We start from the raw sequence: 26,168 nt of genomic DNA on the forward strand, positions 1-26,168 counted from the left end.
CCCTTGCAACCCTCGTGCCTGCAATTTCCGGAGAGTGCAAATTCGCGGTGGTTGCCCTGTTCCTCAAGTTTTCGCGACACTGTCGGATCATTTGCATCACATCTGTTTATTGTAGATGCCATCAACGATGTTCAGGACGTGATGCCCGTTGCAGGCGCTTTGGAGCCGCGCTACAACCTGACGCGCGCATAGAGTGAACGCCCGGCTTTCCAGCGGAGGACGTCAAAATAGGCTGTCACTAGCCATCTTGAGGCCGTGCGATATCACGGAAATACATCACAGACAGATATATTGGCGTGCAGTGAAACTCGGTAGGTAGCGAAACTCACCTGGTATCTGCGTTCGACGTTCGACACCTCCAGAGATGTCTGGTCCCGTCCTTGCTGCTTTTCGTTCTCATAGTATACCCGCGGGCCTCCAGGGGACGCTTGCTTCCTCGTCCTGTATTGGAAGATCGGCAGCCCTGCGGCGTACGCAGCTTCACGCTCGGTGTGCTGGACGCGCCGTCCGAGATCTGCATACACGTAACTATCAGACTGAGGTCTTCTCTGAACGCGTGGGAGTAGAGCCGGCACTCATCGTCCCAAAGTCGAAGGTGGGACGACCACCCGAGCCCAGCCAGGTCGTCACTCGTCCATTTGGCCTCCAGGAGCGGTACTTCGTCAGCGTTCGCGGATATCGCGGGTGCGCGGACCCGTTCACCATCGCCGCAATCAGCACAGAAGATTTGCCTCCGATTAGGACAGAGCAGATCGTGCTTACCTGGGCTGCTCTCCGTGTGCGACACCCGCTTCTCGCGGCTCGCGTTCAGACGACACCCGCTGGGCCGTCGTTTGTGTACCTACCTCCTCTCACGAAAGCGCATGCGCTTATCGAGTCGCGAATGCACCTCAAGTTCCGCGATGCAGACGACCGGCAAGCGGCGATTGACGCGTTAGAAGCTCGCTGGCGCGGCGTCGCGCTCGTAGATGCTATTGATCCCCGTCATAAGCTCTACAGTGCAGTGTGGATCCGGTCGCCGTCAGGGTCTGGGACAGGCAGTCAGTATGCGATGGGCTTTCAGTCCACTCACTTCACGGTGGACGGTTTAGGCATGTTCGATGTCGTGGGGGAGTTCATGGAGCTACTCGCCAATCCTGGGCGCGCGGAGGCCGAGCTGGATGAATACTTTGCCGATCCCAACCCGACACTGCCAGAGCCATGTGAAAGGCTCCTCCCGGAGCCGGAAGCATCGTCAAAGGAAGAGAAGTGTAAAGGAAGGCAGGCATACAAAGAACTGATGGCAGGAGGTGAAGGCGAGGTAAGCCCGTTGACGTATGAGTAGCGGCTAGAATCTGACAATTTGTCACTCGTGAAGCTTATTAATGGTATCTTTCCCGACGGCACGTTGAAGGGGAATGAGATCGAGGCGTATTCGGCGCGGCACTCGTGGTCGACGGAGGAGACGCGTGCGATCGTGGACGCGTGCAAGAAGCACCACGTGACCGTGACGCAATTTGTCGCGTCCGTTATGGTCATTGCGACGATCCAGGAGCTCCAGCGTGTCGGCCGTCCCGTCCCTCAGGGTGGCGTCATGAAAATACATGTACCGATCGACCTGTGGTCGCGTGCACGTAGCGACAAGCGCGGAGTCGCCGTCCGCATGTCCCATTATCCCATCTTTGTCCATGCGCCGTCGACCAACCTCCTCGACACGAAACACGGTGACCTCGAGGACGCTATCCTTGAAGTAGCGAGGCAGTATAAGGATGGCCATGCAAATGTTGTCGACTCACAACACTTCTGGCATCTCATCCGGCACTACCTGGTCGATTGTCAAAAGGCAATCGACGCACTCGCTCGCTCCCCCTCAGACCTCGATGCGATCCCGTTCCTGCCATTGTTTAGCAGCACTGGCAACCTGAACAAGCTGATTCCGTCGTCCTTACCGGCAGTCGCGCCGGTTAGCAAAGGAGCAGACGTTGTGGCGCATGCGCAATCCCGAGGTAGCGGTAAGATCCATGTTCAGGACTTAACAATCAACCAGAAGTGCAACCCCGCGATCGTAATCGCTCACCTCTGGACATTCAACGGGAGGTTGAATTACAATTTCACGTACAACCGGCGGTGGGCAAGCGCTGGCGTCATGGATCCGTACATCAAGCGGATGATTGACATGATATCGTCGTTCGCACAGCGGAAGCTATAAACAGACTTGGTCATATCTATTAATTCAGTAACACAGACCGCCGTTCCTGTAGCACCATTCGGCGCCATTGCTTGGCGCAGGTATAGGCATGCGTACTTGTGAATCACCGCAGAGCGGATAATTTCCTCGCGTCATACCTGGCTGTTGTATTTACTATATGAGCATCTTGTAAGGGGACGGATACAATATATTGGGAGATGACTGCCCCGACAAGGCTCTGGCGCGGGTGACGGCATCGTGCGATGAATGCCATTTCCTGAGGTTGCTGGCTGCGCTGGGTTCAGAATCAGATCTCGATAAGGATCCTACTAGTCTGGTTCAAGCGGGGTTGAGACAGTAAGACGCGATTTTGCCTTAGGTAAGCAGGTTAATCTCCGCCGTCGTGATCTATGTACACAACGCGGACCCATCGCATTGCATCCTCCGAAGGCTCGGAGTGGAAACTTCTACACCATGTATTGTTCAGTCTAGCAGTTGCATCTTGAATTTCCGCAAGTTGAGAGTCTGAGACAGTCGAGTCTGACCCAGCGATGGGGAGCACAAAAAATACACCTGCTCACTTAGGAACACTTATAACTCTCATTGTCCACCCTCCTCGCGCGACGTTGAGAGCCGTAATAGCAGCGAGGAGAACCTCACTGGCAGAGAGGTTGCTGGTACCAGAGAGCGGCAGAGCCGACGAGTCTCGAGATTGTCCCGGCCAGCCGGCATGGCTCGGCCATCAACCGGCAAGGGCCGGTATGCTCAAAATGGTGTCTTTCTGGGGAGCGCGTTTTGAAGCGCACTTAGAGCGGCCATCCTCCAATCACTCAGAAAGGGCGCTCTGGCATTTGTGGCTGCCTAGAGGAGACTAGATCCTACGTACCTGCTTACGTGCTCGTGGCTGATGTTCATCTGTAGACTTGAATTATTAATACTCAACGTCTTCATCTTCACTTATAGGGAGGCCATGGACAAACATCCTGAAGAGAGGCGAAGGCAGCAGGCGTGGCGATTCCTCGTCATTTGAAACCAAGTTTTCGTGATCTTCGCCGTCATGACTGCCTTCCGATAAGATTTCCTGCTCGTATTGTGCCTTGCGTGCCTTGCGCGCCTTGCAAGACAGAACCTAACTTCGTGTAGAAATTGTGTTAGATAAGACCAAGAGGGCACTTTGCAGGCTGTCAAGCTCTCTACACACTCACATCGGCCAGACTAACATCTTATGTCTTCCCCCAATCGCTTTGTCCTTCCTCCTGTCCCTCAGATCCACGGAAAATCATGTGGCACCTTCAAAATGCCTCCGCTGGATGGCTCCCTGGCTCTCCCTGAGCTGTACGAGTGGCACGCGGAGCACAGTCCTGACCATCCTCTGTTCGTCTTCGCAAAGGAAGATGGCAGCGTTCACAAACTCTGCTGGCCTGAAGTCTTGAGAGCGGTCTACACCGGTGTCAAGATCATCAGAGACCGTGCGCACTGGCAGCCTGGTATGACCAAAGCGCCGGTTGTGGCTATCTTGTCCAACTCAGGTGAGAGTTCTGTATATGGGATATAAACGCTGCTGATGCGCAATATCGCACGTTGAACAGACTCTGTTCCGTATGCGACGACGACAATGGCTATCATGCGGGCCAATTGCACGGCTTTCTTGATCTCTTCGCGCAACTCTCCTGCGGCGGTGGCACATCTGCTCAACAAAGTTGGTGCTAAACATCTGCTGGTCGGAGATGAACCCTCCATGCATGGTCTCTGCAAAGAATCACTGGATATCTTGAAGACGCAGTATTCTGAGGCAACTGTGCCCGAGACGTCAACGATGCTCGGTTTTGAGGAACTCTATCTGCCTGTCTCTCAGAGTCCATCCCGCGAAGACGTTCCGTACGAATACAAGGGTGCCAAGGAACCTGCTGTGATCTTGCACTCGTCTGGTTTGTACTACTGGGCACTTAGAAATTGTCGTTTGACAAGGATTTCGCAGGTTCTACTGCGTTCCCGAAACCAATCACGCTTACAACTCGCTGCCTCCTTGAAAGGGTCAGCTCCATAAGCTGGAGCGAACGCGATTTGGCCGGCCACATCATCTCTGTGCATGCCATGCCGATGTTCCACGCTATGGGAATGATATTCGCTGCTTATACTGCAAGTGACGGTAGTGTGCCATTATCGCGCAAAAGCGTCTGATCTTGGGGTTGAATAGACTGCCTGTGGTTGGATTCTCGGCGTGTTTTCACCGCGATCACCTGTGCTGGTATCTACGCCGGAGAATGTCCTAGAAATGGCCAAGGCTACTAGCAGTGATCTCATACTAGCCGTTCCTTCCATGGTCGAGGTACACACTTATCGCATTCAAATGCTGTCAGCGTTCATAATTAGTATCAAAAAGGCCTGGTCGCGCAATCCAGACTACGTCAAGTTCCTCGCCACTCGGGAGGGAATCGTGAGGACTTGCTAAAACCCACTCTTTATGATTCATGCAAAAGTGACGACAATCACAGCTGTCCGGCGGCTCTCCGCTCAACCGGGATATCGGCGATCACCTTGCCGCGCAAGGGGTCACTCTTTTCACTATGTACGGCGCGTGAGTATAGATTGTTCGCCTGTATGCACTGGCGCAGTCACTCACTGTAGAGTTTCCAGCACAGAATCTGGACCCATGTCTCCGATGTTGCCTGGTACGCTTACTCACACCACGGTCCAGCATGCCTTCAGTGACACGCTTCCTAGCGGAGGTTGGTCGCGATTGGGAGTATTTAAAATTCCCGCGCCACAGATCTCCAAAGATGATACCATCAGGCGAGGGGGCCTTCGAGCTTGTCATGCTCGTATGTGTCATTTTTTACTTCCCTTGTAATTGACGCTAATGAGGTTCACATGCACCCACACCCTCAAGGCGAACGAATATGGGTGCCTGAGTGTCGTGAATACCAAAGTCGACGGGGTTGACGGCTATGCTACATCTGATCTTTTCGTAGAGCATCCGACGAAATCAGGTTATTGGAAGGTCATCGGACGTGTTGATGACCAGATTATACATAGTACCGGAGAGAAGGTAGATATTTGTATGTGCACGCCAGCCCAGATGCTTATGATTTCGCAGACCAATCCGGGCCCTCTGGGTGCATCTATAAACACAGTAATTTGGTAAATTGACTTATCCTGCGCTCTATAGAGGCGATCATGAATTCGGACCCTCATGTTTCGGCATCCTTAATGTTTGGCCGTGGTCGCTTTCAAGTGGGGGTGCTGATCGATCCTAAAGCCGACCATGTATTCGATCCATCGCACGAGGGGAAACTGTCGGATTTCAGGAACAGAATATGGTAAAATTGCACACTAGTATGTTGCCGGGCAGGACGTTGAAAGCATTGCATCAGGCCCACAGTCGAGAAGATGAACAAATTCGCACCCCAACATTCGAGGTTGTTCAAGGAGGTACGCGAGTGGCTTTTGTTTATGAAATGACTTCGCCGACACTACACATATAGATGATTTTGGTCACTAGATCAACGAAGCCGTTCTCGTATACCGCCAAGCATAGCATTCGACGAAGCGCTATCATCCAAGACTATGAGGATGAGATAGCTGATCTCTACGACACCGTCAATGCGAGCGCACAGTCTTCTATACAGCCTCCGACCGACTGGGCGCTGCCAGCCACCACCGAATACGTCCGTACGGTCGTAGGCAAAGTGATGACGCATGCGGTGGCGGACAGTGTCGATGTGTTCCAGCACGGATGCGACAGGTGTGTCAACAATCTGCACTACGGCATGCATTTCAAACCTGAATAAATATCAGCCTGCAGGCTACATACATCCGCAACATCATCCTCCGTGCCCTCCGTGAGACAACAAAGATCGACACACGCAGGATCGGCGACAGCTTTGTTTACGATCATCCGACCATATCTAGTCTGGCTGCATTCGCCTCCTCCGTCGCTCAGGGAACGCATGACTCGGCAACTGCTGGGACCACAGCATCTGCTCGTATCATGTCCATGCGAGCTATGCTGGCGAAATACGCCGCTGACTTCCCCGCCCGGCCTCAAACGCTGCTTCCATCACAGCCTGAGCGAGATGCAGTCTTCGTGACAGGGACGACGGGTAGTCTAGGATGCCATCTGCTTGCTTTGCTCGTGGCCGACCCGAAGGTCGGGCGGGTGTATGCATTCAACAGGCCAGCCAAGACGCAGACGCATTTGCGCGAGAGACAGAAGTCGGCCTTGGTCGACCGTGGACTCGACGCAGGCATAGTGGATTCGGAGAAGGTAATGCTTCTTGAGGGAAGCCTGACAGCAGAACATTGGGGCCTTGAGAAGAGCGCGTACGAAGAGGTGTGTGTCTTCGATATCGGGGTTGATTACCCTGAGCACTGATAAGTATTTGTGGACAGTTGCACAAATCTGTCACACATATCATACACAACGGTAGATATTCAGCAATATTGAGCTATCGCATCGACTAACTGATCTGCATTCAGCGTGGCGTGTCGACTTCGTGACCAAACTGGAGTCGTTCGAGGTTAACGTCGCAGGTGTGCGGCAGTTGGTGGATTTTGCGCTGACCTCGCTATTGCCCCAACCGCCACGAGTGCTGTTTGAGAGTTCCATCGGTGTTTTGAGAAGTTCGTCCGTGACATTGCACGTTGTACTCCGCAGGCTGACTTCTTTAAGATTCGCCCGGCGATGTGGTATTCACAGAAGGACCGATTGAGCCCAATCTCGCGGCCGGCACAGGCTATGCAGAGTCCAAATGGGTCTCCGAACAGATCCTTTATACAGCAGCATCCAAGACTTCTCTCAACGCGTTGGTGGTCCGCGTGGGACAGGTTTGCGGTGGCCTGGACGGCGCGTGGAACGTGCACGAGTGGTTCCCCACCCTCGTACAGAGCGCACTGAGACTGGGATGTTTCCCAGACGACGACAAGGTGCGGTCGAGTTGCCTGACATCCCAGCCCAACATACTTGACTGGACCACCCAATTTCCTAGGGTGTGAATTGGGTCCCGGCCGAGATCGCGGCAGGGGCGATTGTCGACTTCAGCCACCACGCCTCAAATACAACACGCACCGTGCATCTCGTGCACCCACGCCCGGTCCCGTGGCACATTCTCGCGAGCGCCGTCGCATCCGAGCTCGCCGTCCCACTCGTGCCATACTCGGAGTGGCTGGCTAAGCTGGAGCAGGCATATCAGGTGGACAAGCGGGACGGTCTGGGCAACACAGAACAGGACAACAATCGAGACCTACGCACGCTACAGTTGCTGCCGTTCTTCCGGGGTGTGGCGGGTAAGCTGGATATCGCGCGGATGGCGATGGGCATGCCAGCCCTCTCGATTGAGCAGGCTGTCGCGAGATCACCGACGCTCGCGGATCACACCATCCGTCAGCTGGGAGAGGAGGACGTCAAAAGGTGGCTTGCGTATTGGAGGAAGGTCGGTCTGCTTTGATGATGACGCCGTGAGCGCCCGGACATTTTCATCATATCAACAAATGTTCTCGAAGATATTGAGGTTGAATTCGGTGCCCGCGTACCTATCACATTGGTGTAATTGTAAGGTGGAATCATGACGTGCGTACAATATTTTTCAACAGCATGGTGTAAAATACCCTAGTGACCCAAGAGTCCCCTTGAAATAAATAAGCACACACCAATAGCATCACAACATCCGTGTCTGCTTGGGATTGATCCCATTTCCCATGCGCAGCATGCTGACCAGCCCTGTCAAGCTCGACCACTATGTCCGTCCAACCTCGATGAGCACATGTCACTAGGACGCAAGAAACGACACTCACCCCATTACCCACGAACACCTGCGCGCGCTGCCCGATCAGCATGTCCACGGCCTGCTTCACGTACTTCTGCTCCCGGTTCACCAGCAGATCGCGGCTGCTCGCCACGTGCCGCCAGTGCCCCGTCTCCTTCAGCGCCGCCTCCAGCTCCGCCACCCACTCCACCGGCCCGTTCGTCATCACGTACACGTCGCGCAGCTCCCCGCGCCCGCCCTCCGCCTCCGCCACGCGCAGCGCCTCCGCCCGCACGACGATCTCCGCGATGTTCGGGAAGCAGTGCGTCCGGTACAGCTCGATGCGCGCCGCCTCGTCGCTCGGCAGCCGCCCCGTGTCGAGCACGTCCGGCAGCGCCGCGAACGAGTTGAACCCCACCCACGGCGACGACCACCGCCCGAGGTGCTCGCAGTGCCCCGCAAAGTCCCCGCGGCGGATGTGCATCGCGAGCAGCCCGGGCAGCGGCGCGTAGCGCGTTGCGCTGGGGTTCGCGCGCGGCCCCAGGTCCGCGGGCAGCGACGTCAGGTACGGCGCGGAGAACTGGGCCGGCGAGATCGTCTCGCGGTTCGTGTCGAACGCGAGCTCGACGAGGGGCGACCAGCGGAACTCGCGCAGCACCGGCGATGCGGCGAGCCCGTCCCAGGCGTTGAGCAGGCGCCCCGCGTCGCCCATGATCCTGTTGGCGTGTATGTGCGTCAGCATGCTAGGGCACATGGGTGGCGGCCATGTGAACACATGCGGATACGCACCAGAAGTCGAAAAGCGGAACACTCTCGTACGGGATCTCGACGCAGCGCGCGTCCGTCTCGGCCATGACCTCGACCCACTTGTCGAGCAGCGCCGTCGCCGAGTACCCACCGCCGAGCTGCGCGACGATGTCTCCGTTGTCGATCTTGCGGCGTTCACTCTCAGGGCAGATCTCGCGGTAGTACTGCTCTGATATCGACGCGGGCTGCGGCGCGGTGGGGTCCGTGTGGTATGGCTCGCCCACAATTGGACCTGATGGATGATGGGTGGGGTCAGGTAAGGTCTGCAGAGATGAGTGATGAGACAAAATGGGGAAGCGGACTCACCGCCAAGCAGCGCCGACATGGGGATGCGTGAAGGTATGGGCTTGCCGTTGTAGAGCGTATAATCGGAGCCGTCGTCATTCCAAGTGTAGTTGTACCAGGTAAATCTGCGTCCAAGACGCGTATTGGGTCAGTCTACAAAAGGAGCCAAATTAGACCTACGTTCGTCCGCTGCGGTACGCGAGGTACGAGTGCATTATCAGCTCTTGCATCGCATTCCCCCATCCCGCGCCTGGATAAGACATACATCCATTAGTACACGATAGGCTACTGCGGGTGACACGGCCTTGGTGATCGCGGCCCCCAAGCCCCAAGGGGAACCGGGAGCCAAGTACGGCTCGGCCTGCGAGACCGCAGTGACGCGTCTGGGTACGCTCCCACGAGACGATCAGGTCGTGTGCCCAGCATGACACGCCATAGTATGTGCGCCCTCGGCTGTGATCGATCGACGACCGAACGTCGCGGCATTCTCTCTCACGCCTCCCACAAAGGCAGTCAGAGAATGCGCACTCGTTCACGCGCTGCATCGCCACAACCTCCAGAACACATCGCCCGAACGACTAAACGCCACATACCTCGGGTGTGCGTCGACGTGAAGAGGTACTTCGCGTTCGGGGGGAAGTGCTGTCTCCGCGAGATGTCCTGCTCGTACTGATGCCACTCGCCGTAGAGCGGCGGCTTCTCAGAAGTGTCCTCCTGCGCGTCCGCGCCCATGGGCTCTGCCGGCCCCGCAAACCGCCGGCGGAGCGGGGCGTGCAGGCGGAGGACGAGGGGGACGGCGGCGATCACGAGGAGCGCGATGACGGCGAATCTGAAATGTCGCCGGGTGAGGCGGGTGAAGGGAGGCTTGTTCTGGTGCAAACCGTTGGTGCGGGGGAGCTCGCCATCATAGTCGGGCTGGGATCCGCGGGGCAGGCGGGAGTTGAGCATGCTCTTCTGTGCTTTCTGTTGCGTGCTATGAGCGGCTCGAGGGCATGAGGGGGACACTGGCAGGCGCAGTAGTACAGGCGCGGGCGCGGGGCGCGAATTTATACGCTACTCCATGTAATGACCCGTCAATGCATCGTGATCAGGGATTTCTTCGGGACGCCTGAGAGAAAATGAAATTCATACCTATCTGCAGCGGGATGCTGGAAGTGCTATATTGGTGTATAGCCGTGCATATAGATACGGCCAAAGACAGATGCTGAGCCGCGTCGCGGGTAGTCCTGACCGGGGAGCAGATATATGCACCAACCAGCGAGGTGCAGATGGTCGCGATATTTCCATTCAACGTGGCAGTGTATTCATAGACTCGACTTACGTACATATCAAACATGCTGGTATGGCACGGAAGGGCGTATGCGCTCCAGAGAAGAGGATGCAATACAAACTGCCCAACTTGGCTGCTTTGATGGCCACGCTTATGTGATCGGGCGTTTGCCTTCAATCTGTCATCTCACAAGGTTTCCAGCAGACAGCTCCCGAGCTTCAATCAGTGATCACGCAGGACTATGCACTTGCACTACGAATCGGCTAGAAATATCCATCGTCCTCAATCCCTGTTCATGTTGGCCTATATCAATTTATGGAAGGTTTCTGCCAGCACAACCTCCGAGTCCCACCGAGCGGATGTAGCCTGACCGTGTGGGACCTCAACCCACGCTGCCTCCGTCGTCCTGGCCCCTCTCATCTTGGTAGTTGACGTGCCGGAACCGAACACAAGTCGCGTGTCTGATCAATGTACAGCATGACTCGGCCGGCGACAATCACTTGGTAGACTTGGATGACAAAATCAGCATCCTCTGAGAGCAGATTCGCCACCCCTACGGACTCGATTTCCCTTGACGACCACACCTCAAGTTGCTTCATTCTTGCAGAACTTCGCGATCCTTCTTGCCCGCGGAACTATTTGACGGGCGGTCTTCCGCCCGGGACGCCTCAAGCTGACATGATACAATCGCTCTGTTACTATAAGCAGTGAGCGTCCTCTCGATATCAGCGCTTCAGCCACTATATAAAAACGTGTCATGATCTGACAGCACCGGACATTGAGGGGCGCGCCAACTGATTAGTAAGCTTCCGTGACTTTCGAGATCCCAGCAGACCCAGGGGACTTCTTTGAGTCCGTCTGTGGTATCATCATGCGCAAAGGTCCGAATCGTTATGCATGCAGCATTGATATTGCGACTTCCCTGCCATCATCCTATATTCTTCCGCGCACCGCCAGCTTGCCCTTACTTACCGTGCCGAGAACGGATCATTACCTTGCGGCCCGGATGAATAGCCCAGATTAGCCTCCGCCTGTGACAATGCAGAGAGAAACTCATGGGGCAGCATCCGGAGAAAGACGTGGACACCACTGTCGCTTTGTTCAGCGTGCGCTTCTCTTCGATTTGCATATATGTGCACGAGGCTGCTGCACTGCCATTGCTGTGGTTGCCAGCTTCTGCCCTAAGCCCCAGAACTCGCAAGGGCGGCAGTCCTAGCCTCGCCTTTGTCTTCCGTGCTCCGCGGCGTTGCGCCACGAACTTCTGGACGAAGCCGACGAACCATTCTCGCACGTCTTCACCGCCGCGCGCCGCGGACATACTCCGCGCAGATGAGCAGAGTGTTGAGCGGGTTCGGCCCGCCAATGTGCAGAGGATCTCCTTCGCATCTTATCTGAAACCGTGGTGACAGCAATATTAGCTACACTGAGCCGGACATACCACTGAGTAGGTCTACCCCCGAGATCGGTGCAACGCCTTCGGTGCCTTCCGGAAGACGCCACTGCAGCCTCATCTTTCACAACCTTTAAGCTTTATCAACGGGTCCGAAAGAATATTCGTTTGTTGCGAAGACCATTCCAAGAGTCGTTCACTCAGCCACTGGATTCCTTCAAATGATACATCGGCTGTCTTGTTAGTGGCTTCTCAGATGAACATGGCTTTCTGGTACATTATACATTGCGAGATGAACGACGAGAAATGCATCTCAGAAAAGGCCGACTTTCCTCCAGTACGCCAACCACCTTTCGACATCCTCCCCTCCAAGCTGACGAAGGTCAGGAGCTCTTAGCGTCGGCGACCCCGCCATAGCCTGCTTGACCTCAAGGTCTGGTAGACCCATTGACATTCGCGTGGCGCCCAATTTCTCAGTTATCCCCCGAAAGAACGGCAGAAGCTGCAGGGCACGCAGGCTTCTCGCAATCTGAGTAATTCCATGCCCGGTGTGCTCGTGTGTCTGCATCGTATGTTCCAGCTTAGCCAACCATGCTGAGTACGCCACGAGTGGGACGCTAAGCTCAGATGAGACGACAGTCGCGAGAGAGTGCCACGAGACCGGGCGACGGTGCACGAGGTGTACGGTGTGCATTGTATTCGCAGCGTGGCGGAAGTCGGCAATCGCCTCTGCAGCAACCTCGAGCGGGATCCAGTTCACGCCCTACATTATCCAGTCTACCGGTCAACTGCCTCGGACAATAGAGTCAAATCATAGTCACACCTTGTCGTCGTCTGGGAAGCATCCCAGCTCCAGTGCGCTCTGCACGAGGGTAGGGAACCACTCGTGCACATTCCACGCGCCATTGAGGCCACCGCAAACCTGTCCCACACGGACGACCAGCGCGTTGAGAGAAGCCTTGTATGCTGCTGCATAGAGGATCTGCTCGGAGACCCATTTGGACTCTGCGTATCCTGTGCCGACTGCGAGATCGGGCTCACTCGGCCCTTCTGCGAATTTCACATCGCAGGGCGAGTCTGAGAGAACGGTCAACATACGAATGGAACATGCCAAGACTATGGACAAACTTTGGAAGATGCCAATGGAGCTCTCGAACAGCACCCGTGGTGGTTGGGGCAATGGAGATGTCAGCGCAAAATCCACCAAACGCCGCACACCTGCGATGCTATCCTCGAATGACTCCAGTTTGATTACGAAGTCGACACGCCATGCTGTTCACAATCCAGTTAGTCAACGCCACGGTTCCAAGATGCACAATATTCACCATTGTGGATGATATGCGTGACTGATCTATGCAACTGTCCACAAATATTATCAGTGCTCAGGGTAATCAACCCCGACATCGAAGACACACACCTCTTCGTACGCGTTCTTTCCAACGCCCCAATTCTCCGCTGTCAGGCTTCCCTCCAGAAGCACCACTTTCTCCGAATCCGCTATGCTTGCGTCGAGTCCACGTTCGACCAAGGCCGACTTCTGTCTCTCGCGCAAATGCGTCTGCGTCTTGGCTGGCCTGTTGAACGCATACACTCGCCCGACCTTTGGGTCGGCCACGAGCAAAGCAAGCAGATGGCACCCTATACTGCCCGTTGTCCCTGTCACGATGACCGCATCTCGCTTAGGCTGTGATGGAAGCAGTGTGTGAGGCCGCGCTGGGAAATCAGCGGAACATTTGGCAAGCATAGCTCGCATGGCCAGAATGCGAGCAGATGGGTTAACTCCCATTGCCGCTGCGTCGTGCGTTCCCAGGGCGACGGAAGAGACAAATGCAGCCAGTCTAGAAATGGTCGGATGGTCGTAGACGAAGCTGTCGCTGATCTTGCGTGTGTTCACCTTTGTTGTGTCACGGAGGGCACCGAGAGTAATGTTGCGAATGTACGTGGCCTGCAGGCTGGTATTGATTCAGCCGTTGATTGCATGCCCTAGTGCGGATCATTGACACACCTGTCACATCCGTGCTGGAAAATGTCGTCATCATCCATCACAGAATGTGCTATAACTTTGTGCACAACAAGACGGACATAGTCAATCTCGGTGGTAAGACTCCACTCATGCGGAGAGGTCACGGAGGTTTGTGCGCTCAAATCAACCGCGTCGTACAGCGCATCTATGTCGTCTTCATATTCCTTGATGACAGCGCCCCGGCGGACAGTGTTCTTAGAAGTGTACAAGAACGGCTTGGATGGTTTCGCGACTAAGATCATCTATAGGCGAACACTTCACGTCCATTTCTTGCCGTGCGAAGCAGAGCTATGATCTGACCTCTTTGAATAGCCTTGAATGCTGCTGCGCATATGTGTTCATCTTTTCGACAGTTGGCCTGACTCAGGTTCCTCAGTATTCACTGCCATCGCCATATGCATGTAGTTCTTTACCAGATCTTATTCCTGTAGCTTGTCAATGAATCTTCGTCTGATGGGTCGAGTACGAATCCGGGTTGAGGCTCGATCAGGATCCCGACCTGAAATTGCCCACGGCCAAACATGACGCATGCTCTGACATGAGGGTCCGTGTTCATGATGCCCTCTATAAAGCAAAAATATGCCTGCAGTCCTGCGATGTCTATGTGTGTGCGCACCGAGAGGTCCTGGGTTCGTCTAAAGGAAGATTTCGTCACAACAATATATAAGAGTGGAGATCAGTACATGTTTACCTTTTCTCCAGTGCTATGCATGATTTGGTCATCGGTGCGTCCGATAACCTTCCAGTAGCCTGCCTTTGTCGGGTGCTCGATAAGAAGATCAGAAGTAGCATATGCATCCAGCCCGTCGATCGTGGTATTCACGACACTAGGACATCCGTATTCATTCGCCTGCAATGATTCATCGTCGGTGTTTAACGACGCGCATATCCAAAACTGGGACATACCACGATGACAAGCTCGAACGTTCCTTCGCCCGATGGCACCATCTTTGCAGTCATATGCGGTGGGAATCTGAAATAATCCCAGCTACCACCGACATTCGCTGCAAGAGGTTTGTATGTATACCCATTAAAAGTATGAGGAAGGCATACCAGCAAACACCATACATGCTGCACCGGTCTCGGTACTGAAGGACATTCTCGTAAAGATGCACATGGGCACGCAAAGGTAGTTAAAGCACGCACGCGCCATATAAAGTGAACAGGGTAACACCCCGAGCAGTGAGCGAGTCACCAACCTCTTTATTGAGCGGTCCGCCTCCGAAGGCCTGAACGAGCTCCATCATCATCCACAACATTCACAACAGCGAAGAGGCTCACAATTCCCATGCGAGTAGCAAACAGCTTGATATAGTCTGGATTATGTGACCAAACCTATCAATAGCAATGAGCAATCACTTCAGAAAAATCATACTCTGTACGTACCTCAATCATAGAGGGGACAGTAAATATGAGATCACACTGTGTTGCCTTAAAACTATCGACGATGTTGTCCGATGTGGGTACTGGCGCAGGCGACCTCGGTGCAAACATACTGACAATGAAGCCACACGAAACCTATTTTTCACTGACTGTTAGCGCTGGATATCATATCTGATGGACATGAATAATACTGTACATACAGCCGACATTGTAAAGAGCATGCCCATGATATGGAACATGGGCAGGACGTGCATTGAGACTACAATACCTGCAAGATCACGCTCACCGAAGCATGGTGTAATGATGATCTCAATGGCGCGACGATGTGTGAGCGTAATCGGTTTCGGAAATGCCGTTGAACCTGGGACATAAGCATTCGGTTACGGTCATAGGCAAATCAAATCAAAGGCGCAAACCGGACGTGTGTAAAATAATGATAGGGTCTTCGAGTTTTTGACGCTCGTAGGGCACATCATCAGCAGAAACGGTTTCTGAGTTGGGCAGATAGAGCTCTTCGAAAATCAGCGCGAGTGACGTCTCAGGAACGTGCGCGCATGGATATCTCGCCCGTAGTATATTCAACGACTTGGTGGTAAGCTCGCAGACCAACGGTTCACGTCCGATAAGGAGATGTTGGACTCCGACAATGTTCAGCAGATGTGCGATCGCCGCAGGAGAATTACGCGTAGAAATGAGGAAGCCTGTGTACCCAGCGCGAATAATAGCCATTAGGGTTGTCGCGTATGAGATTGAGTCTGAATAGGGCCGCAGTATCAATGGCAATTGTGTAGTTCACAGAGACGGATATCACCTGAGTTTGCCAGAATAGCCACAGTAGGAGATTCAGCTGTGCCGGCCTTCCAATTCGTGCGATTTCTGATAATCTTAGCACCGGTGTGGATGGCTCGCACCACCTCGGGCCAGCATAGTCGACGGATAATGCCACCCTCATCTGCAAAAACGAAAAGCGGATGATCTGGAGAGTACCGCGCATGCCATTCCCAGAGCTCTGGTATGAGCAGCAAACCATCGAGCGGGGGTGGTCGGAACGTAGTGGACGACTGTCCATGAATCTGAGAGATGGAAGCGTGAAGAAACCTAGAGGGCGTTGACATCTCAGAACCTTCAGGTAGAAGAATACGGGTAGGGGAAAGCAACTGGCGGGATATCTTATATGGCCTCACTTCATCATGCGCCTGAAATGTATTGTTTCTATCATGTTTGTGAAACGTGCCGTTAGGAGCAGCAAGAGGTGTCGAGTATCCGAAACTGCATGCTGCCGGTGGATACCACCATTTGGCACAACCCAAGGGGAAGTAAAGACGTCTGTAATCATCTGTCCTTGAAGTATCTTCCATGTCTGATGACAGCTTCGATAATTTGGAGCATTTATTATTCAAATGGGACTGCTCACCGCAAAACAGATGTCATTATGCTGCCATTTGCATGACCAAACTATACGCGTTGGGAAGCGGCGGAGGGACAACCTCAGCTTGAATGTGTTCTTTGGGGAGCATGAGGACTGAATTAGACCGTCATTGTGCTCCTCCTGATTTGGAAGTCTTATGATAGCGCTATAGACACCAATATATTGCCAAAAATGTTGAAGTAGCAATTAGCAATATGTAACTGCGCTCAACAGCGGATTAACAGCGACTTCCCGGGAAAGTCTTCTCCCAGCGACTCGCCGCAAGATCATGAGACACGATGGTGTAGCAGTGGGTTTGATGTGCCCTGTCAGAGTGGTCGGAAGACCCCCCAAGCCGACAGTCACGTAGTACGCACCCACTGTACAGGGAATGGGTCGCGACACATTCATTTCTATGACCAATGCGGCGTAACCGCAACTGCATTGGACTCCATATTTGTCTTGAGTCAGGGACCGAAGAATTTCGCTTCATTCGCAGTGCCTAGCACAAGTAATTTGATTTGCATACCACAGAGGATAGTGCCCAATACAGTCATTTGCTGCATGACTACTGGGCGCTTGAATGGCGCACGTTTGATCTTGCTCGCCACCACGACAGTGTCGTGGAACTGTCAGCATTTCCCAAAATTTACACGCAGAAACATAGGAATTAAGAGCCAGTCAAAATTTAAATGACGAGAATTGGTGCGCTCTTGAACGAGTTACAACTTCAGCGTACCTAATGCCGCTTGGAAGGCGATCAAAGATAGGATCAATGTGACCGTTACATGCGGGCGCTAAGTGGGATGGAGGGTACGCCTATCGAAATACCCCAGACGGTTAATCCGCGGTGATGGGATGCGGGATAGAATCGGTTGGGCACGAGACAAACATTCATCCTCAGTTTGGGTCGGTCAAAGACAGTACGGAAAATTCAAATTCATTTTGCGTGGGCTCCACCTGACTGCTGGGACTGCAGGTCATACCTGGCTGCGCCCTACACCCAACAGATAGTTGTGCCTGTCGACAAACTCACTGCCGAATAACTATAATTGGATGAAGTACGATACGTCTATGTGTATTCTAGCCCTGTTGCCGGAAAGGCTGGGCATATGTATGCAGCAGTCCCCATCGAGTCTATGAGGATGGATATAGCGTAGCCGTGACTGGGAATGTCTCAGAACAGCTCGACTCTTCTCCAGTACACCAACCACCTCTTGACGTCCGCCCCTCCAAGCTGACGAAGGTCAGGGGCTCCTAGCGTCGGCGACCCTGCTATAGCCTGCTTGACTTCAAGGTCTGGCAAACCCATAGACATCCGTGCAGTGCTCGATTTCTCAGCCAAGGCCTGGAAGAACCCGAGAAGTTGTAGGGCGCGCAGGCCGCGCACAATCTCAGGGTCTGCATGTCCATTCTGCTCGTATGTCTGGGCGGTATGTACCAGCTTAGCTAGCCACTCCGCGTAAGGTACGAGCGGCACGCCAAGTTCGGACGAGACGACGGTCGCGAGAGAATGCCATGAGACTGGGCGAGGATGCACGAGGTGCACGGTGTGTGTTGGATTCGAAGCGTTACGGAAGTCGGCAATCGCTCCTGCAGTAATTTCGAGCGGGATCCAGTTCACGTCCTACCATATCGGGCCGACCAGTCAGCTGTCATGGATAGCGAAGCAAAACAGCTCAATCGCACCTTATCGTCGTCCGGGAAACATCCCAACTTTGTTGCGCTTTGCACGAGAGTAGGGAACCACTCGTGCGTGTTCCACAAGCCATCGAGGCCGCCGCAAACCTGACCGACACGGACAACCAGAGTGTCGAGAGAAGTCTTCGATGCTGCTGCGTATAGAGTCTGCTCGGAGACCCACTTCGACTCTGCATAGCCTGTGCCAATCGCAAGATCAGGCTCCAGTGGTCCCTCTGCGAATATCACATCGCAGGGTGAGTCTTGGGGAAAAAGTCAATATTTAAAGTATAGTATGCAGTGTCAAAGACCAACTTTGGAACACGCCAATGGAACTTTCGAATAGCACCCGTGGCGGTTGGGGCAACGGAGACGTCAGAGCGAAGTCTACCAAACGCCGCACGCCTGCGATGCTATCCTCAAACGACTCCAGTTTGATCACGAAGTCGACACGCCACGCTGGACACAGAATACAGAACAATTAGCCGATGCGATAGCTCAATATTGCTGAACATCTACCGTTGTGGATGATATGCGTGACAGATTTGTGCAACTGCCCATGCATACTTATCAGTGCTCAGGATAATCAACCCCGACATCGAAGACACACACCTCTTCGTACGCGTTCTTTCCAACGCCCCAATTCTCCGCTGTCAGGCTTCCCTCCAGAAGCACTACTTTCTCCGAATCCGCTATGCTTGCGTCGAGTCCACGCTCGACCAAGGCCGCCTTCTGTCTCTCGCGCAGATGCGTCTGCGTCTTGGCTGGCCTGTTGAATGCATACACCCGCCCGACCTTCGGGTCGGCCACGAGAAAAGCAAGTATATGGCACCCTATACTGCCCGTTGTCCCTGTCACGAAGACTGCATCTTGCTCAGGCTGTGATGGAAGCAGTGTTCGAGGCCGAGCCGGGAAGTCAGCGGAATATTTAGCCAGCATGGCTTGCATGGCCAGAATGCGAGCAGACGCGGTGAGCCCAGCAGTTGCCGAGTCATGCGTTCCTTGGGCGACGGAGGAGACGAATGCAGCCAGACTAGAGACGGTCGGATGATCGTAGACGAAGCTGCCGACAATCTTGTGTGTATCCACTTTTGTTGTGTCACGGAAGGCGCGGAGGATGGTGTTGCGGATGTACGTAGCCTGCAGGCTAAAATATCATACGACCAGTCATGAGCAGAGCTCGCTCTCCTGGGCATAACATTAGCGTACCTGTCGCAGCCGTGCTGGAATATGTCGTCATTGTCGGTCACCGCATGCGTCATCACTTTGTGGACGACCGTGCGAACGTATTCGGTAGTGGTTGGCAGTGTCCACTCGGTCGGAGGCGGTATGGAGGATTGTGCGCTCGCATCGACGGTGTCGTAGAGTGCGTTGATCTCAGTTTCGTATTCCTTGATCACAGCTCCGCGGCGCACAGTGCTCTTCGCGGTGTACAAGAAAGGCTTTGACGGTGAAGCAACCAAGATCATCTGTGCCCAGAGCATTAGCGCCATTGCAACAGTAAGGTATTACGTGGCTATGCGCTGACCTCCTTGAACAATCTCGAGTGTTGAGGCGCATACTCGTTCATCTTCTCCACCGTCGGCCTGTGACCATTCGTCAGCGGTTGAATCTCGCTACAGTCTGCCAGACCCCTACCATATCTTGTTCCTGAAGTCTATCAGCTTCGCTTCATCCGACGGATCGAAGCGATACTGCAGCTTCGGCTCGATCAAGATACCAGCTTGGAACCTCCCACGGCCAAACATGACCGATGCGGCGACGTGCGGATCTAGATTCATAATGGCCTCTGAAGGGAGTGCATGAGTCAAACAGATGTATGCGGATATTCTACTTGCGCATACCAAGAGGTCCCGGGTTTGTCTGTAATGTATGGTCAAAAGAATCCACCATGCATGACAAGGAAAGGGGCTTGCCTTCTCTCCCGTGCTGTGCATGATCTGATCGTCAGTGCGACCGATGACCTTCCAATGCCCCTTCTTCGTCGGATGCTCTAAGAAAAGATCGGAAGTAGCATAGGCATCTTTCCCATCGAACTTGGTGTTCAGTAAGCTCGGACATCCGAAGTCATTCGCCTAAAGGCGCGTGTGTAAATGGATCCTGCCGGCTGACCCATACTTAGAATGGCTACTCACTATTACGATGAGTTCATACGTCCCTTCGCCCATTGGGGCCATGTGGGTGGTTACGTTCCCTGGGAGCCGGAGATATTCCCATTCGTCGCCGACGTGAGCTGGGAACTAGGTTAGTATAGTAAAGCGAAGGCAGGGAGCGTCGACGCATACCAGGCATGAAGATACATTGAGCGCCGGTCTCCGTTCTGCAACGCCGTCACGGTTACAACGCTGAGCGCATGAGAAGTAGATGGTACCGATACTCACGAGCCATACAAGTTGACCAGGGTTACCCCTTTAGAAACGAGCTCGTCACCGATTTCCTTGTTGAGTGGACCTCCTCCGTAAACCTTTGTTTAAATGTAAGCGATTGCATCAGCATGTGTCAGTGGTAACTTACTATTCCTTGACGGGTAGCAAGGTACTTGACATTAGCGGGTGTTTTGGACCAGGCCTGGATAAATATTGTTACAAATTTGAATTGTACGAGCAAACCGGGCCATACCTCCACTATAGCGGGGACAGTGACCAGGATGTCACTACCGGTCGCCTTCGCCTGGTCCAAAACCAAGTCCGGCGTCAAGATGGCCGGGGGATGCTTTGGCGCGGGCAGGCCAGGAATCAAACCAGTCGAGACCTGCAGAGAGGTCAGTTCATGGAATGAAACACATGCACCTCAAAACTACGCACAGCCCAGGTCGTCATCAGCATGCCCATAACGTGAAACATGGGGAGGGTGTGCATGGAGATGATGCGCCCTGCCAGGTCGACCTCGCTGAAGCATGGCGAGAGGATGTGCTCGTTAAGACGGCGGTTTGTCATCACGATGGGCTTCGGGAAGGCCGTAGACCCTGGGATACGTACGTGAGACAACACTGCTCTGAGTAATCGACCCATCTACGAACCAGACGAGTGCAAAATCACAACAGGCTCCTCGGCACCCTTGTATTCGTACGGAACGTCTTCGCGGGACGGACTCTGGGAGACAGGCAGATAGAGCTCCTCGAAGCCAAGCATCGAGGACGTCTCGGGCACAGTCGCCTCAGAATACTGCGTCTTCAGGAGATCCAGTGATTCTTTGCAGAGACCGTGCATGGAGGGCTCATCTCCGACCAGCAGATGCTTAGCACCGACTTTATCGAGCAGATGTGCCACTGCCGCAGGAGAGTTGCGCGAAGAGATCAAGAACGCAGTGCAGTTGGCCCGCATGATAGCCATTGTCGTCGTCGCATACGGAACAGAGTCTGTTCAACGTTCGATGTTGCGCTTCAGCAACGTTTGAATCTCGTATACGAAACTCTCACCTGAGTTGGACAAGATAGCCACAACCGGCGCTTTGGTCATACCAGGCTGCCAGTGCGCACGGTCTCTGATGATCTTGACACCGGTGTAGACCGCTCTCAAGACCTCGGGCCAGCAGAGTTTGCGAACGCTGCCATCTTCCCTTGCGAAGACGAACAGAGGATGGTCAGGACTGTGCTCCGCGTGCCACTCGTACAGCTCAGGGAGAGCCAGGGAGCCATCCAGTGGAGGCATTTTGAAGGTGCCACCTGGTTTTCCATGGATACGAGGGACCGGAGGGAGGTGGGGACGAGCTAGGGCGGACATGACGAGATATCGACAGGAGCCGGGACAATGCTTGCTCTACTTGTTGCGCAGTCTCATATTTATGCTAGTGGTCGAGGACCGGCAAAATGCTGTAATCATGCGCATAGTCGGCATTCAAGATCGCCTTACCCAGCACCAACACCACGGCATTAGGGTGACCCCGTTTGCAAGGAACATACTTCTGACGATCACCGCGTTAGCGCGTTCAACTACGCTCGGAAGGGCTGAAACGTACCTCCCTCTTCAGGAATCCGTGACGACAGCGATGGCGATACTCGGGATTGATCTGTAGAAGCTTCGGACATTCCGTCGCCGTCGGCACCGGTGTAGGATGCTTCTTACGCTTTCTTACAAGGGAAAGAACTATGCGGGACGCCCTTGAACATTCGTTGTACCGTCTCCTCCTGCGTCTCGCCATTGAGCAACCGGGCAGTCCGATGGCAGCTTCTATCGTGATCAGTATGGTATCGCCTCGAGGCCGCTCTTGGATGTTGTCATAGGTATACCCGAAATGCACCACTGCCTAGTATAATCTCACTAAGGTGCGTATACAGCCTTGAGTTTTGAAATGCTATAAGGCTCTATCGGACAGAGACTGAGTCAGACGTTTCATATGTGCATGGACTGCATAGATGAGATGCGAAGTCCCGTGCAAGGAGTTGTTTCGCCGCGGTTGCTTGACTAAGTTATCTGGCATGACGCGTCTACGCATAGTCAAGATCGAAAAGCGAGCCTTCCATTTTGGGACGAGATCGGCGTGAGCTGATTAAGCGCTTGTCTGGCATATGATTTCAAATTCGGCCACAGATACCCAGATATCCGTGCGCGGGACGCCCGACTCGGAGGATATTCTACAAGACGGATATGTCCTCCAGGATGGTTCTGGTCCTACGCACAGGCGGACCACCACTTGACGGCTATGTTATGGCCTCCAGTCCGCATATCCATTCCAAAGACAACCTACCCAAGCCTGCCACTCCTGCGCTCACTGTTGGATATCCGATGGCCCCAAATGCATAAATACCCTAACGAATGAGCCTTCATTCCTCAATTGCAAAGTCACAACTACTGCCGTCTACCACTGCATTATCATCATATCACAATGGCTTCATCTTCTGCCTTTACGCGCGGCCTCCCCCTGGCTGGTCCAGGCCGACTCTCGCGCACCTTCTCTGTCGCCAAGTTGCACACCCTCGCAGCTTCCGAGCAGACAGATGCCGCCTCACCATCCTCGCACCGCCCCACCAGGGCGGAGCTCGAGGCGCGCCTCGCACATGCCCAGGTCCGCGCGCAGGCGCGCGGAACAACTAAGCCTACACTAAAGGGCATCGGGCTCGGCCTCCCCGCCGAGCTCTTCGCGTCCCAGTCGTGCATTATCGCTGCGAAAAATGTAACAGCGCACGACCTCACGCCCACATTGGCGCTGGCAAGCACTGGTGAGCTCAGTCCCACGTCCAACTTACACACTGCATTCTCATACACCCCATCCTCGACGTTCGTGTTGGTGCCCTCGTCTCCGTGATCGCTGCCAGAGCTCGAGACGGCCACATTCTCACCCGAGCTCGCGCTTGCGCGCCTCCCATCCTACCAGTTCCACGGCAGGCGCAGCGATGCGCCGCCCCCCAGCTCGGACGTATCCTCCGGGTCTGTGGACTCGCCCACTGGTACCCCGCAGCACTCGCCCATCCCGGTGCGCAAACCACGCCAGCCCCGGCACTCGTATGCCCCGCCCGCGAGCAGCTTCGGCGCGCCACCGACCAAGCACGGGCTCGTCGGGCTCGGCATCATGATCTCGTCCACCGCGCCGCAGCAGGCCTTCCCCGGCCTGCGCCGCCCGCCGACGCGCATCGACATCCCTCGCATGTCTGGCCTGCTCTCGCCTGGGCTCGTCGTTAGCCCGCGCGAGCTGGCGCAGCGCAATTTCCCCATCACCCCCGGGGCGCCCCTCCGCCGCGAATTCGCCATGCAGCGGGCGATCCCTCGCACGCCAGGCGCACCCCGTATTGGAACGTTGCCTTCGGACGAAGGAATCCCAATGTTCCACCTCCCTGCGGGATTGATCACGCCAATCGGGCTGGGTATCCTCATAGACCCCTTGGGCTCGCCGTCGTCAGAAAGCGAGCCTGAGTCCTATTTCGAGGCGTAGAGTCGATCATAAACAAACAATCGTTACAAAAACACCATATAATACATATATGTATAAAAGCGAATGCAAAAAATAAAACACCGTCTTGACATCAAACGCCAGTGCCTGAATGAGTCCATTTAAGGTTTGCGGAGAAGTCTGATATCGTTGTGCATGTATCACAGTCTAAGCCATTCTGTCGCGACAATGGTCACTTAATTCCAGGTCAGAAAAAACAATACGTCCGCGTGTATTATCTGGCTATCGTACAGTGAAGGCGAGTTCGTCAATCTCCAGAGCATCCAAGACAAGTCGCACATGTCATCCAGTGGAACATAGAGCAATCACGATTGCATGTTTTCCACAAATCTGCTGTCGCTCGAAGCGCGCGGGCGCGGGGCCTGAGGGGGGTTCGCCGCAGCCATGTCTTTGCTCTTCCTCCACCCGAACCACCCATTGCCCTCGCGCTTGCCGCCTGGCCGCGCTCCCTTCTCCGTGATGGTGCCCGTATTTGCACTCGAGGCGACCTGCTGTTGCTGTTGCTGCGCCGCTTGGTGCTCGGCCAGCTGCCTGAGCACCTCCTCGCCACGTATGCGGAGGAACTCCTCAAGTAGCTCCGCGTTGCGCGAGTTCGCCTTGAAGACAGCAAGGACGACGTCGCCGACGAGTGGAACGAAGCCGATCACAAGGGAGACAGCGTTGTTGGCGAGCATTCGGTGCAGCAGCCAATCAGGAATGCTGAGGACATAGCTGAGCATTCGATGTATACGGTTATGAAAGAGACAAGCTCACTTCGCTTCTTGTGCCTTGCGAACTACGAGAACGTAGTTGAGGGTAGCATCTGCTATGTCTCCGGCTCCTGGGACCATGCCTATACAATAAAATTAGACAATATACTCAAGCTATAATCTCAAGGAGCCGAAGAGCGACCCACCAATAACGAACGTCCATCCAAAGCGCATGCCGCAGAGACGGAACCCCTTGTCCAGATAATGCGCACGCTTTTTCACAGACTGTAGAATTTTCGCATCGCGCGCAGACAATCCCGGGGGTAGCTCCCTCTAGCATTTTCGTTCGCCTCAGTGGTGCTCTTCTTGATTATCATACGAGGTCACAGCACACCTTCCTTCTCCGCTGTCGGCCCCGCTTGTCTGTGTAAGTCTCGTACAGCGGGTCGGCGGGTGAATATTGATGTAAATGCTTTTCAAAGAGCTTCTTTCCCGAGCTTACGAGGAAGTCTGGCGGCATATGGGCGACGGAGGGGAAGAGAGAAGATGGCTGGAGCGGACTCGTTTCCAGCGGCAGGCAGCATTTGTACAAGTGACGTTCGATCGAGCCTCCCCGCTGAGGGGCTCGGCGGTGACGTCACGCGCCGCACCTCACATAGCATTTTGTAGCAAACCCATGTGTCGTTCGGGGCGGTGCCGCAACAGCCAATGGGCGAGGCAACTTGCAAATAGAACCGCCATAGAGTTCGCATGTGGAAACAACATACGTAAGGGCACGAACTTCTTAGCGCCGACCCGATCACTCCACACGCATTCCAACTTTGGCCAGCCCCGGCGTAAGTAGTTACGATACAGTAAATAATACCTCTGCTTATGGCGAGACAAAATGATTTAGACTACACCACCGGAATTAGTGAATTCACTACTGATATCTAAGCATTATTCTAGGTTGCCTCTTACTGACCCTTTTCGTTAGCCGTCCAGGTCCATGCCGGATATCTTGCCCACTGGCTCTAGCACCTTTCATTTGCACAACGTTTTGTGTGTACCTCTTTGCACTTGTTTGCTTTCGTGAGTTCACCGCCGCAGGCCTTCTGTCTTCATGGTTCATCTTTATTTCGCCTTCGAAATTCGCTTTCCATGGCGCCGGTAAGGGTACCGTCCGAATTTGGGGCGGCCGCAATTGGGACCGTGAGCGTTTGATCACGTGCAGGGGCTATGCGCTGCCCCATTTGGCTTATACCACCTTTCTCCCTGACTTATCGCCTCTTGCCCCCTCCTGTACACCGAAATACACATCTCGGGAATTCAGGCGCTGCAAGCCCTCAATAAGTCGCCCGTAAAACAGGTAAGTGCATCGGTTATCCTACTCATTTTCCTCAATTTGTCCAGATTGCTTTCTTTTGTCTTACCTCGACGACGCTCAACGATGTCTA

The 26,168-nt window shown here is 54.2% G+C and overlaps 5 protein-coding genes across 5 annotated transcripts; 3 read left to right on the forward strand and 2 right to left on the reverse strand.

Annotated features, from left to right (window-relative positions):
* Positions 1-364: 364 nt before the first annotated feature.
* On the forward strand, positions 365-2,188 carry POSPLADRAFT_1059916 (hypothetical protein; the record flags this gene model as incomplete). Its single annotated transcript, XM_024481206.1, has 2 exons — positions 365-1,300; positions 1,358-2,188. 2 exons carry the CDS (start codon positions 365-367, stop codon positions 2,186-2,188), a joined length of 1,767 nt encoding a protein of 588 aa, XP_024335617.1.
* Positions 2,189-3,464: 1,276 nt separating this feature from the next.
* POSPLADRAFT_1151619 (hypothetical protein) lies at positions 3,465-7,614 on the forward strand (the record flags this gene model as incomplete). Its single annotated transcript, XM_024486555.1, has 9 exons — positions 3,465-3,696; positions 3,757-4,095; positions 4,146-4,319; positions 5,550-5,599; positions 5,653-5,912; positions 5,966-6,500; positions 6,598-6,700; positions 6,840-7,093; positions 7,156-7,614. 9 exons carry the CDS (start codon positions 3,465-3,467, stop codon positions 7,612-7,614), a joined length of 2,406 nt encoding a protein of 801 aa, XP_024335618.1.
* A 210-nt stretch (positions 7,615-7,824) lies between these two features.
* On the reverse strand, positions 7,825-21,879 carry POSPLADRAFT_1151717 (hypothetical protein; the record flags this gene model as incomplete). Its single annotated transcript, XM_024486575.1, has 49 exons — positions 7,825-7,902; positions 7,961-8,627; positions 8,701-8,950; positions 9,025-9,128; positions 9,184-9,253; positions 9,597-9,976; positions 10,135-10,160; positions 10,665-10,734; positions 11,246-11,304; positions 11,364-11,659; positions 11,712-11,772; positions 11,992-12,426; positions 12,487-12,740; positions 12,882-12,935; positions 12,989-13,022; positions 13,081-13,615; positions 13,669-13,928; positions 13,987-14,044; positions 14,100-14,250; positions 14,303-14,321; positions 14,378-14,440; positions 14,593-14,690; positions 14,740-14,774; positions 14,833-14,915; positions 14,968-15,021; positions 15,073-15,204; positions 15,270-15,430; positions 15,486-15,824; positions 15,881-16,142; positions 16,254-16,429; positions 17,007-17,106; positions 17,464-17,523; positions 17,685-18,104; positions 18,167-18,420; positions 18,473-18,616; positions 18,677-18,710; positions 18,770-19,304; positions 19,367-19,626; positions 19,686-19,743; positions 19,796-19,946; positions 20,002-20,020; positions 20,293-20,390; positions 20,443-20,477; positions 20,539-20,621; positions 20,672-20,725; positions 20,777-20,908; positions 20,962-21,122; positions 21,177-21,515; positions 21,576-21,879. 49 exons carry the CDS (start codon positions 21,877-21,879, stop codon positions 7,825-7,827), a joined length of 8,505 nt encoding a protein of 2,834 aa, XP_024335619.1.
* A 1,102-nt stretch (positions 21,880-22,981) lies between these two features.
* On the forward strand, positions 22,982-24,025 carry POSPLADRAFT_1049014 (hypothetical protein; the record flags this gene model as incomplete). The annotated part of the gene is made up of 2 exons (XM_024479647.1): positions 22,982-23,315; positions 23,412-24,025. The coding sequence occupies 2 exons, from the start codon at positions 22,982-22,984 to the stop codon at positions 24,023-24,025; spliced, it is 948 nt and encodes a 315-aa protein (XP_024335620.1).
* Positions 24,026-24,348: 323 nt separating this feature from the next.
* POSPLADRAFT_1035925 (hypothetical protein) lies at positions 24,349-25,252 on the reverse strand (the record flags this gene model as incomplete). The annotated part of the gene is made up of 4 exons (XM_024477117.1): positions 24,349-24,754; positions 24,797-24,875; positions 24,939-25,017; positions 25,127-25,252. 4 exons carry the CDS (start codon positions 25,250-25,252, stop codon positions 24,349-24,351), a joined length of 690 nt encoding a protein of 229 aa, XP_024335621.1.
* Positions 25,253-26,168: the final 916 nt, after the last annotated feature.

This window comes from Postia placenta (genome assembly GCF_002117355.1).
Source record: "Postia placenta MAD-698-R-SB12 unplaced genomic scaffold POSPLAscaffold_13, whole genome shotgun sequence".
NCBI lineage: Eukaryota > Fungi > Basidiomycota > Agaricomycetes > Polyporales > Adustoporiaceae > Rhodonia > Rhodonia placenta.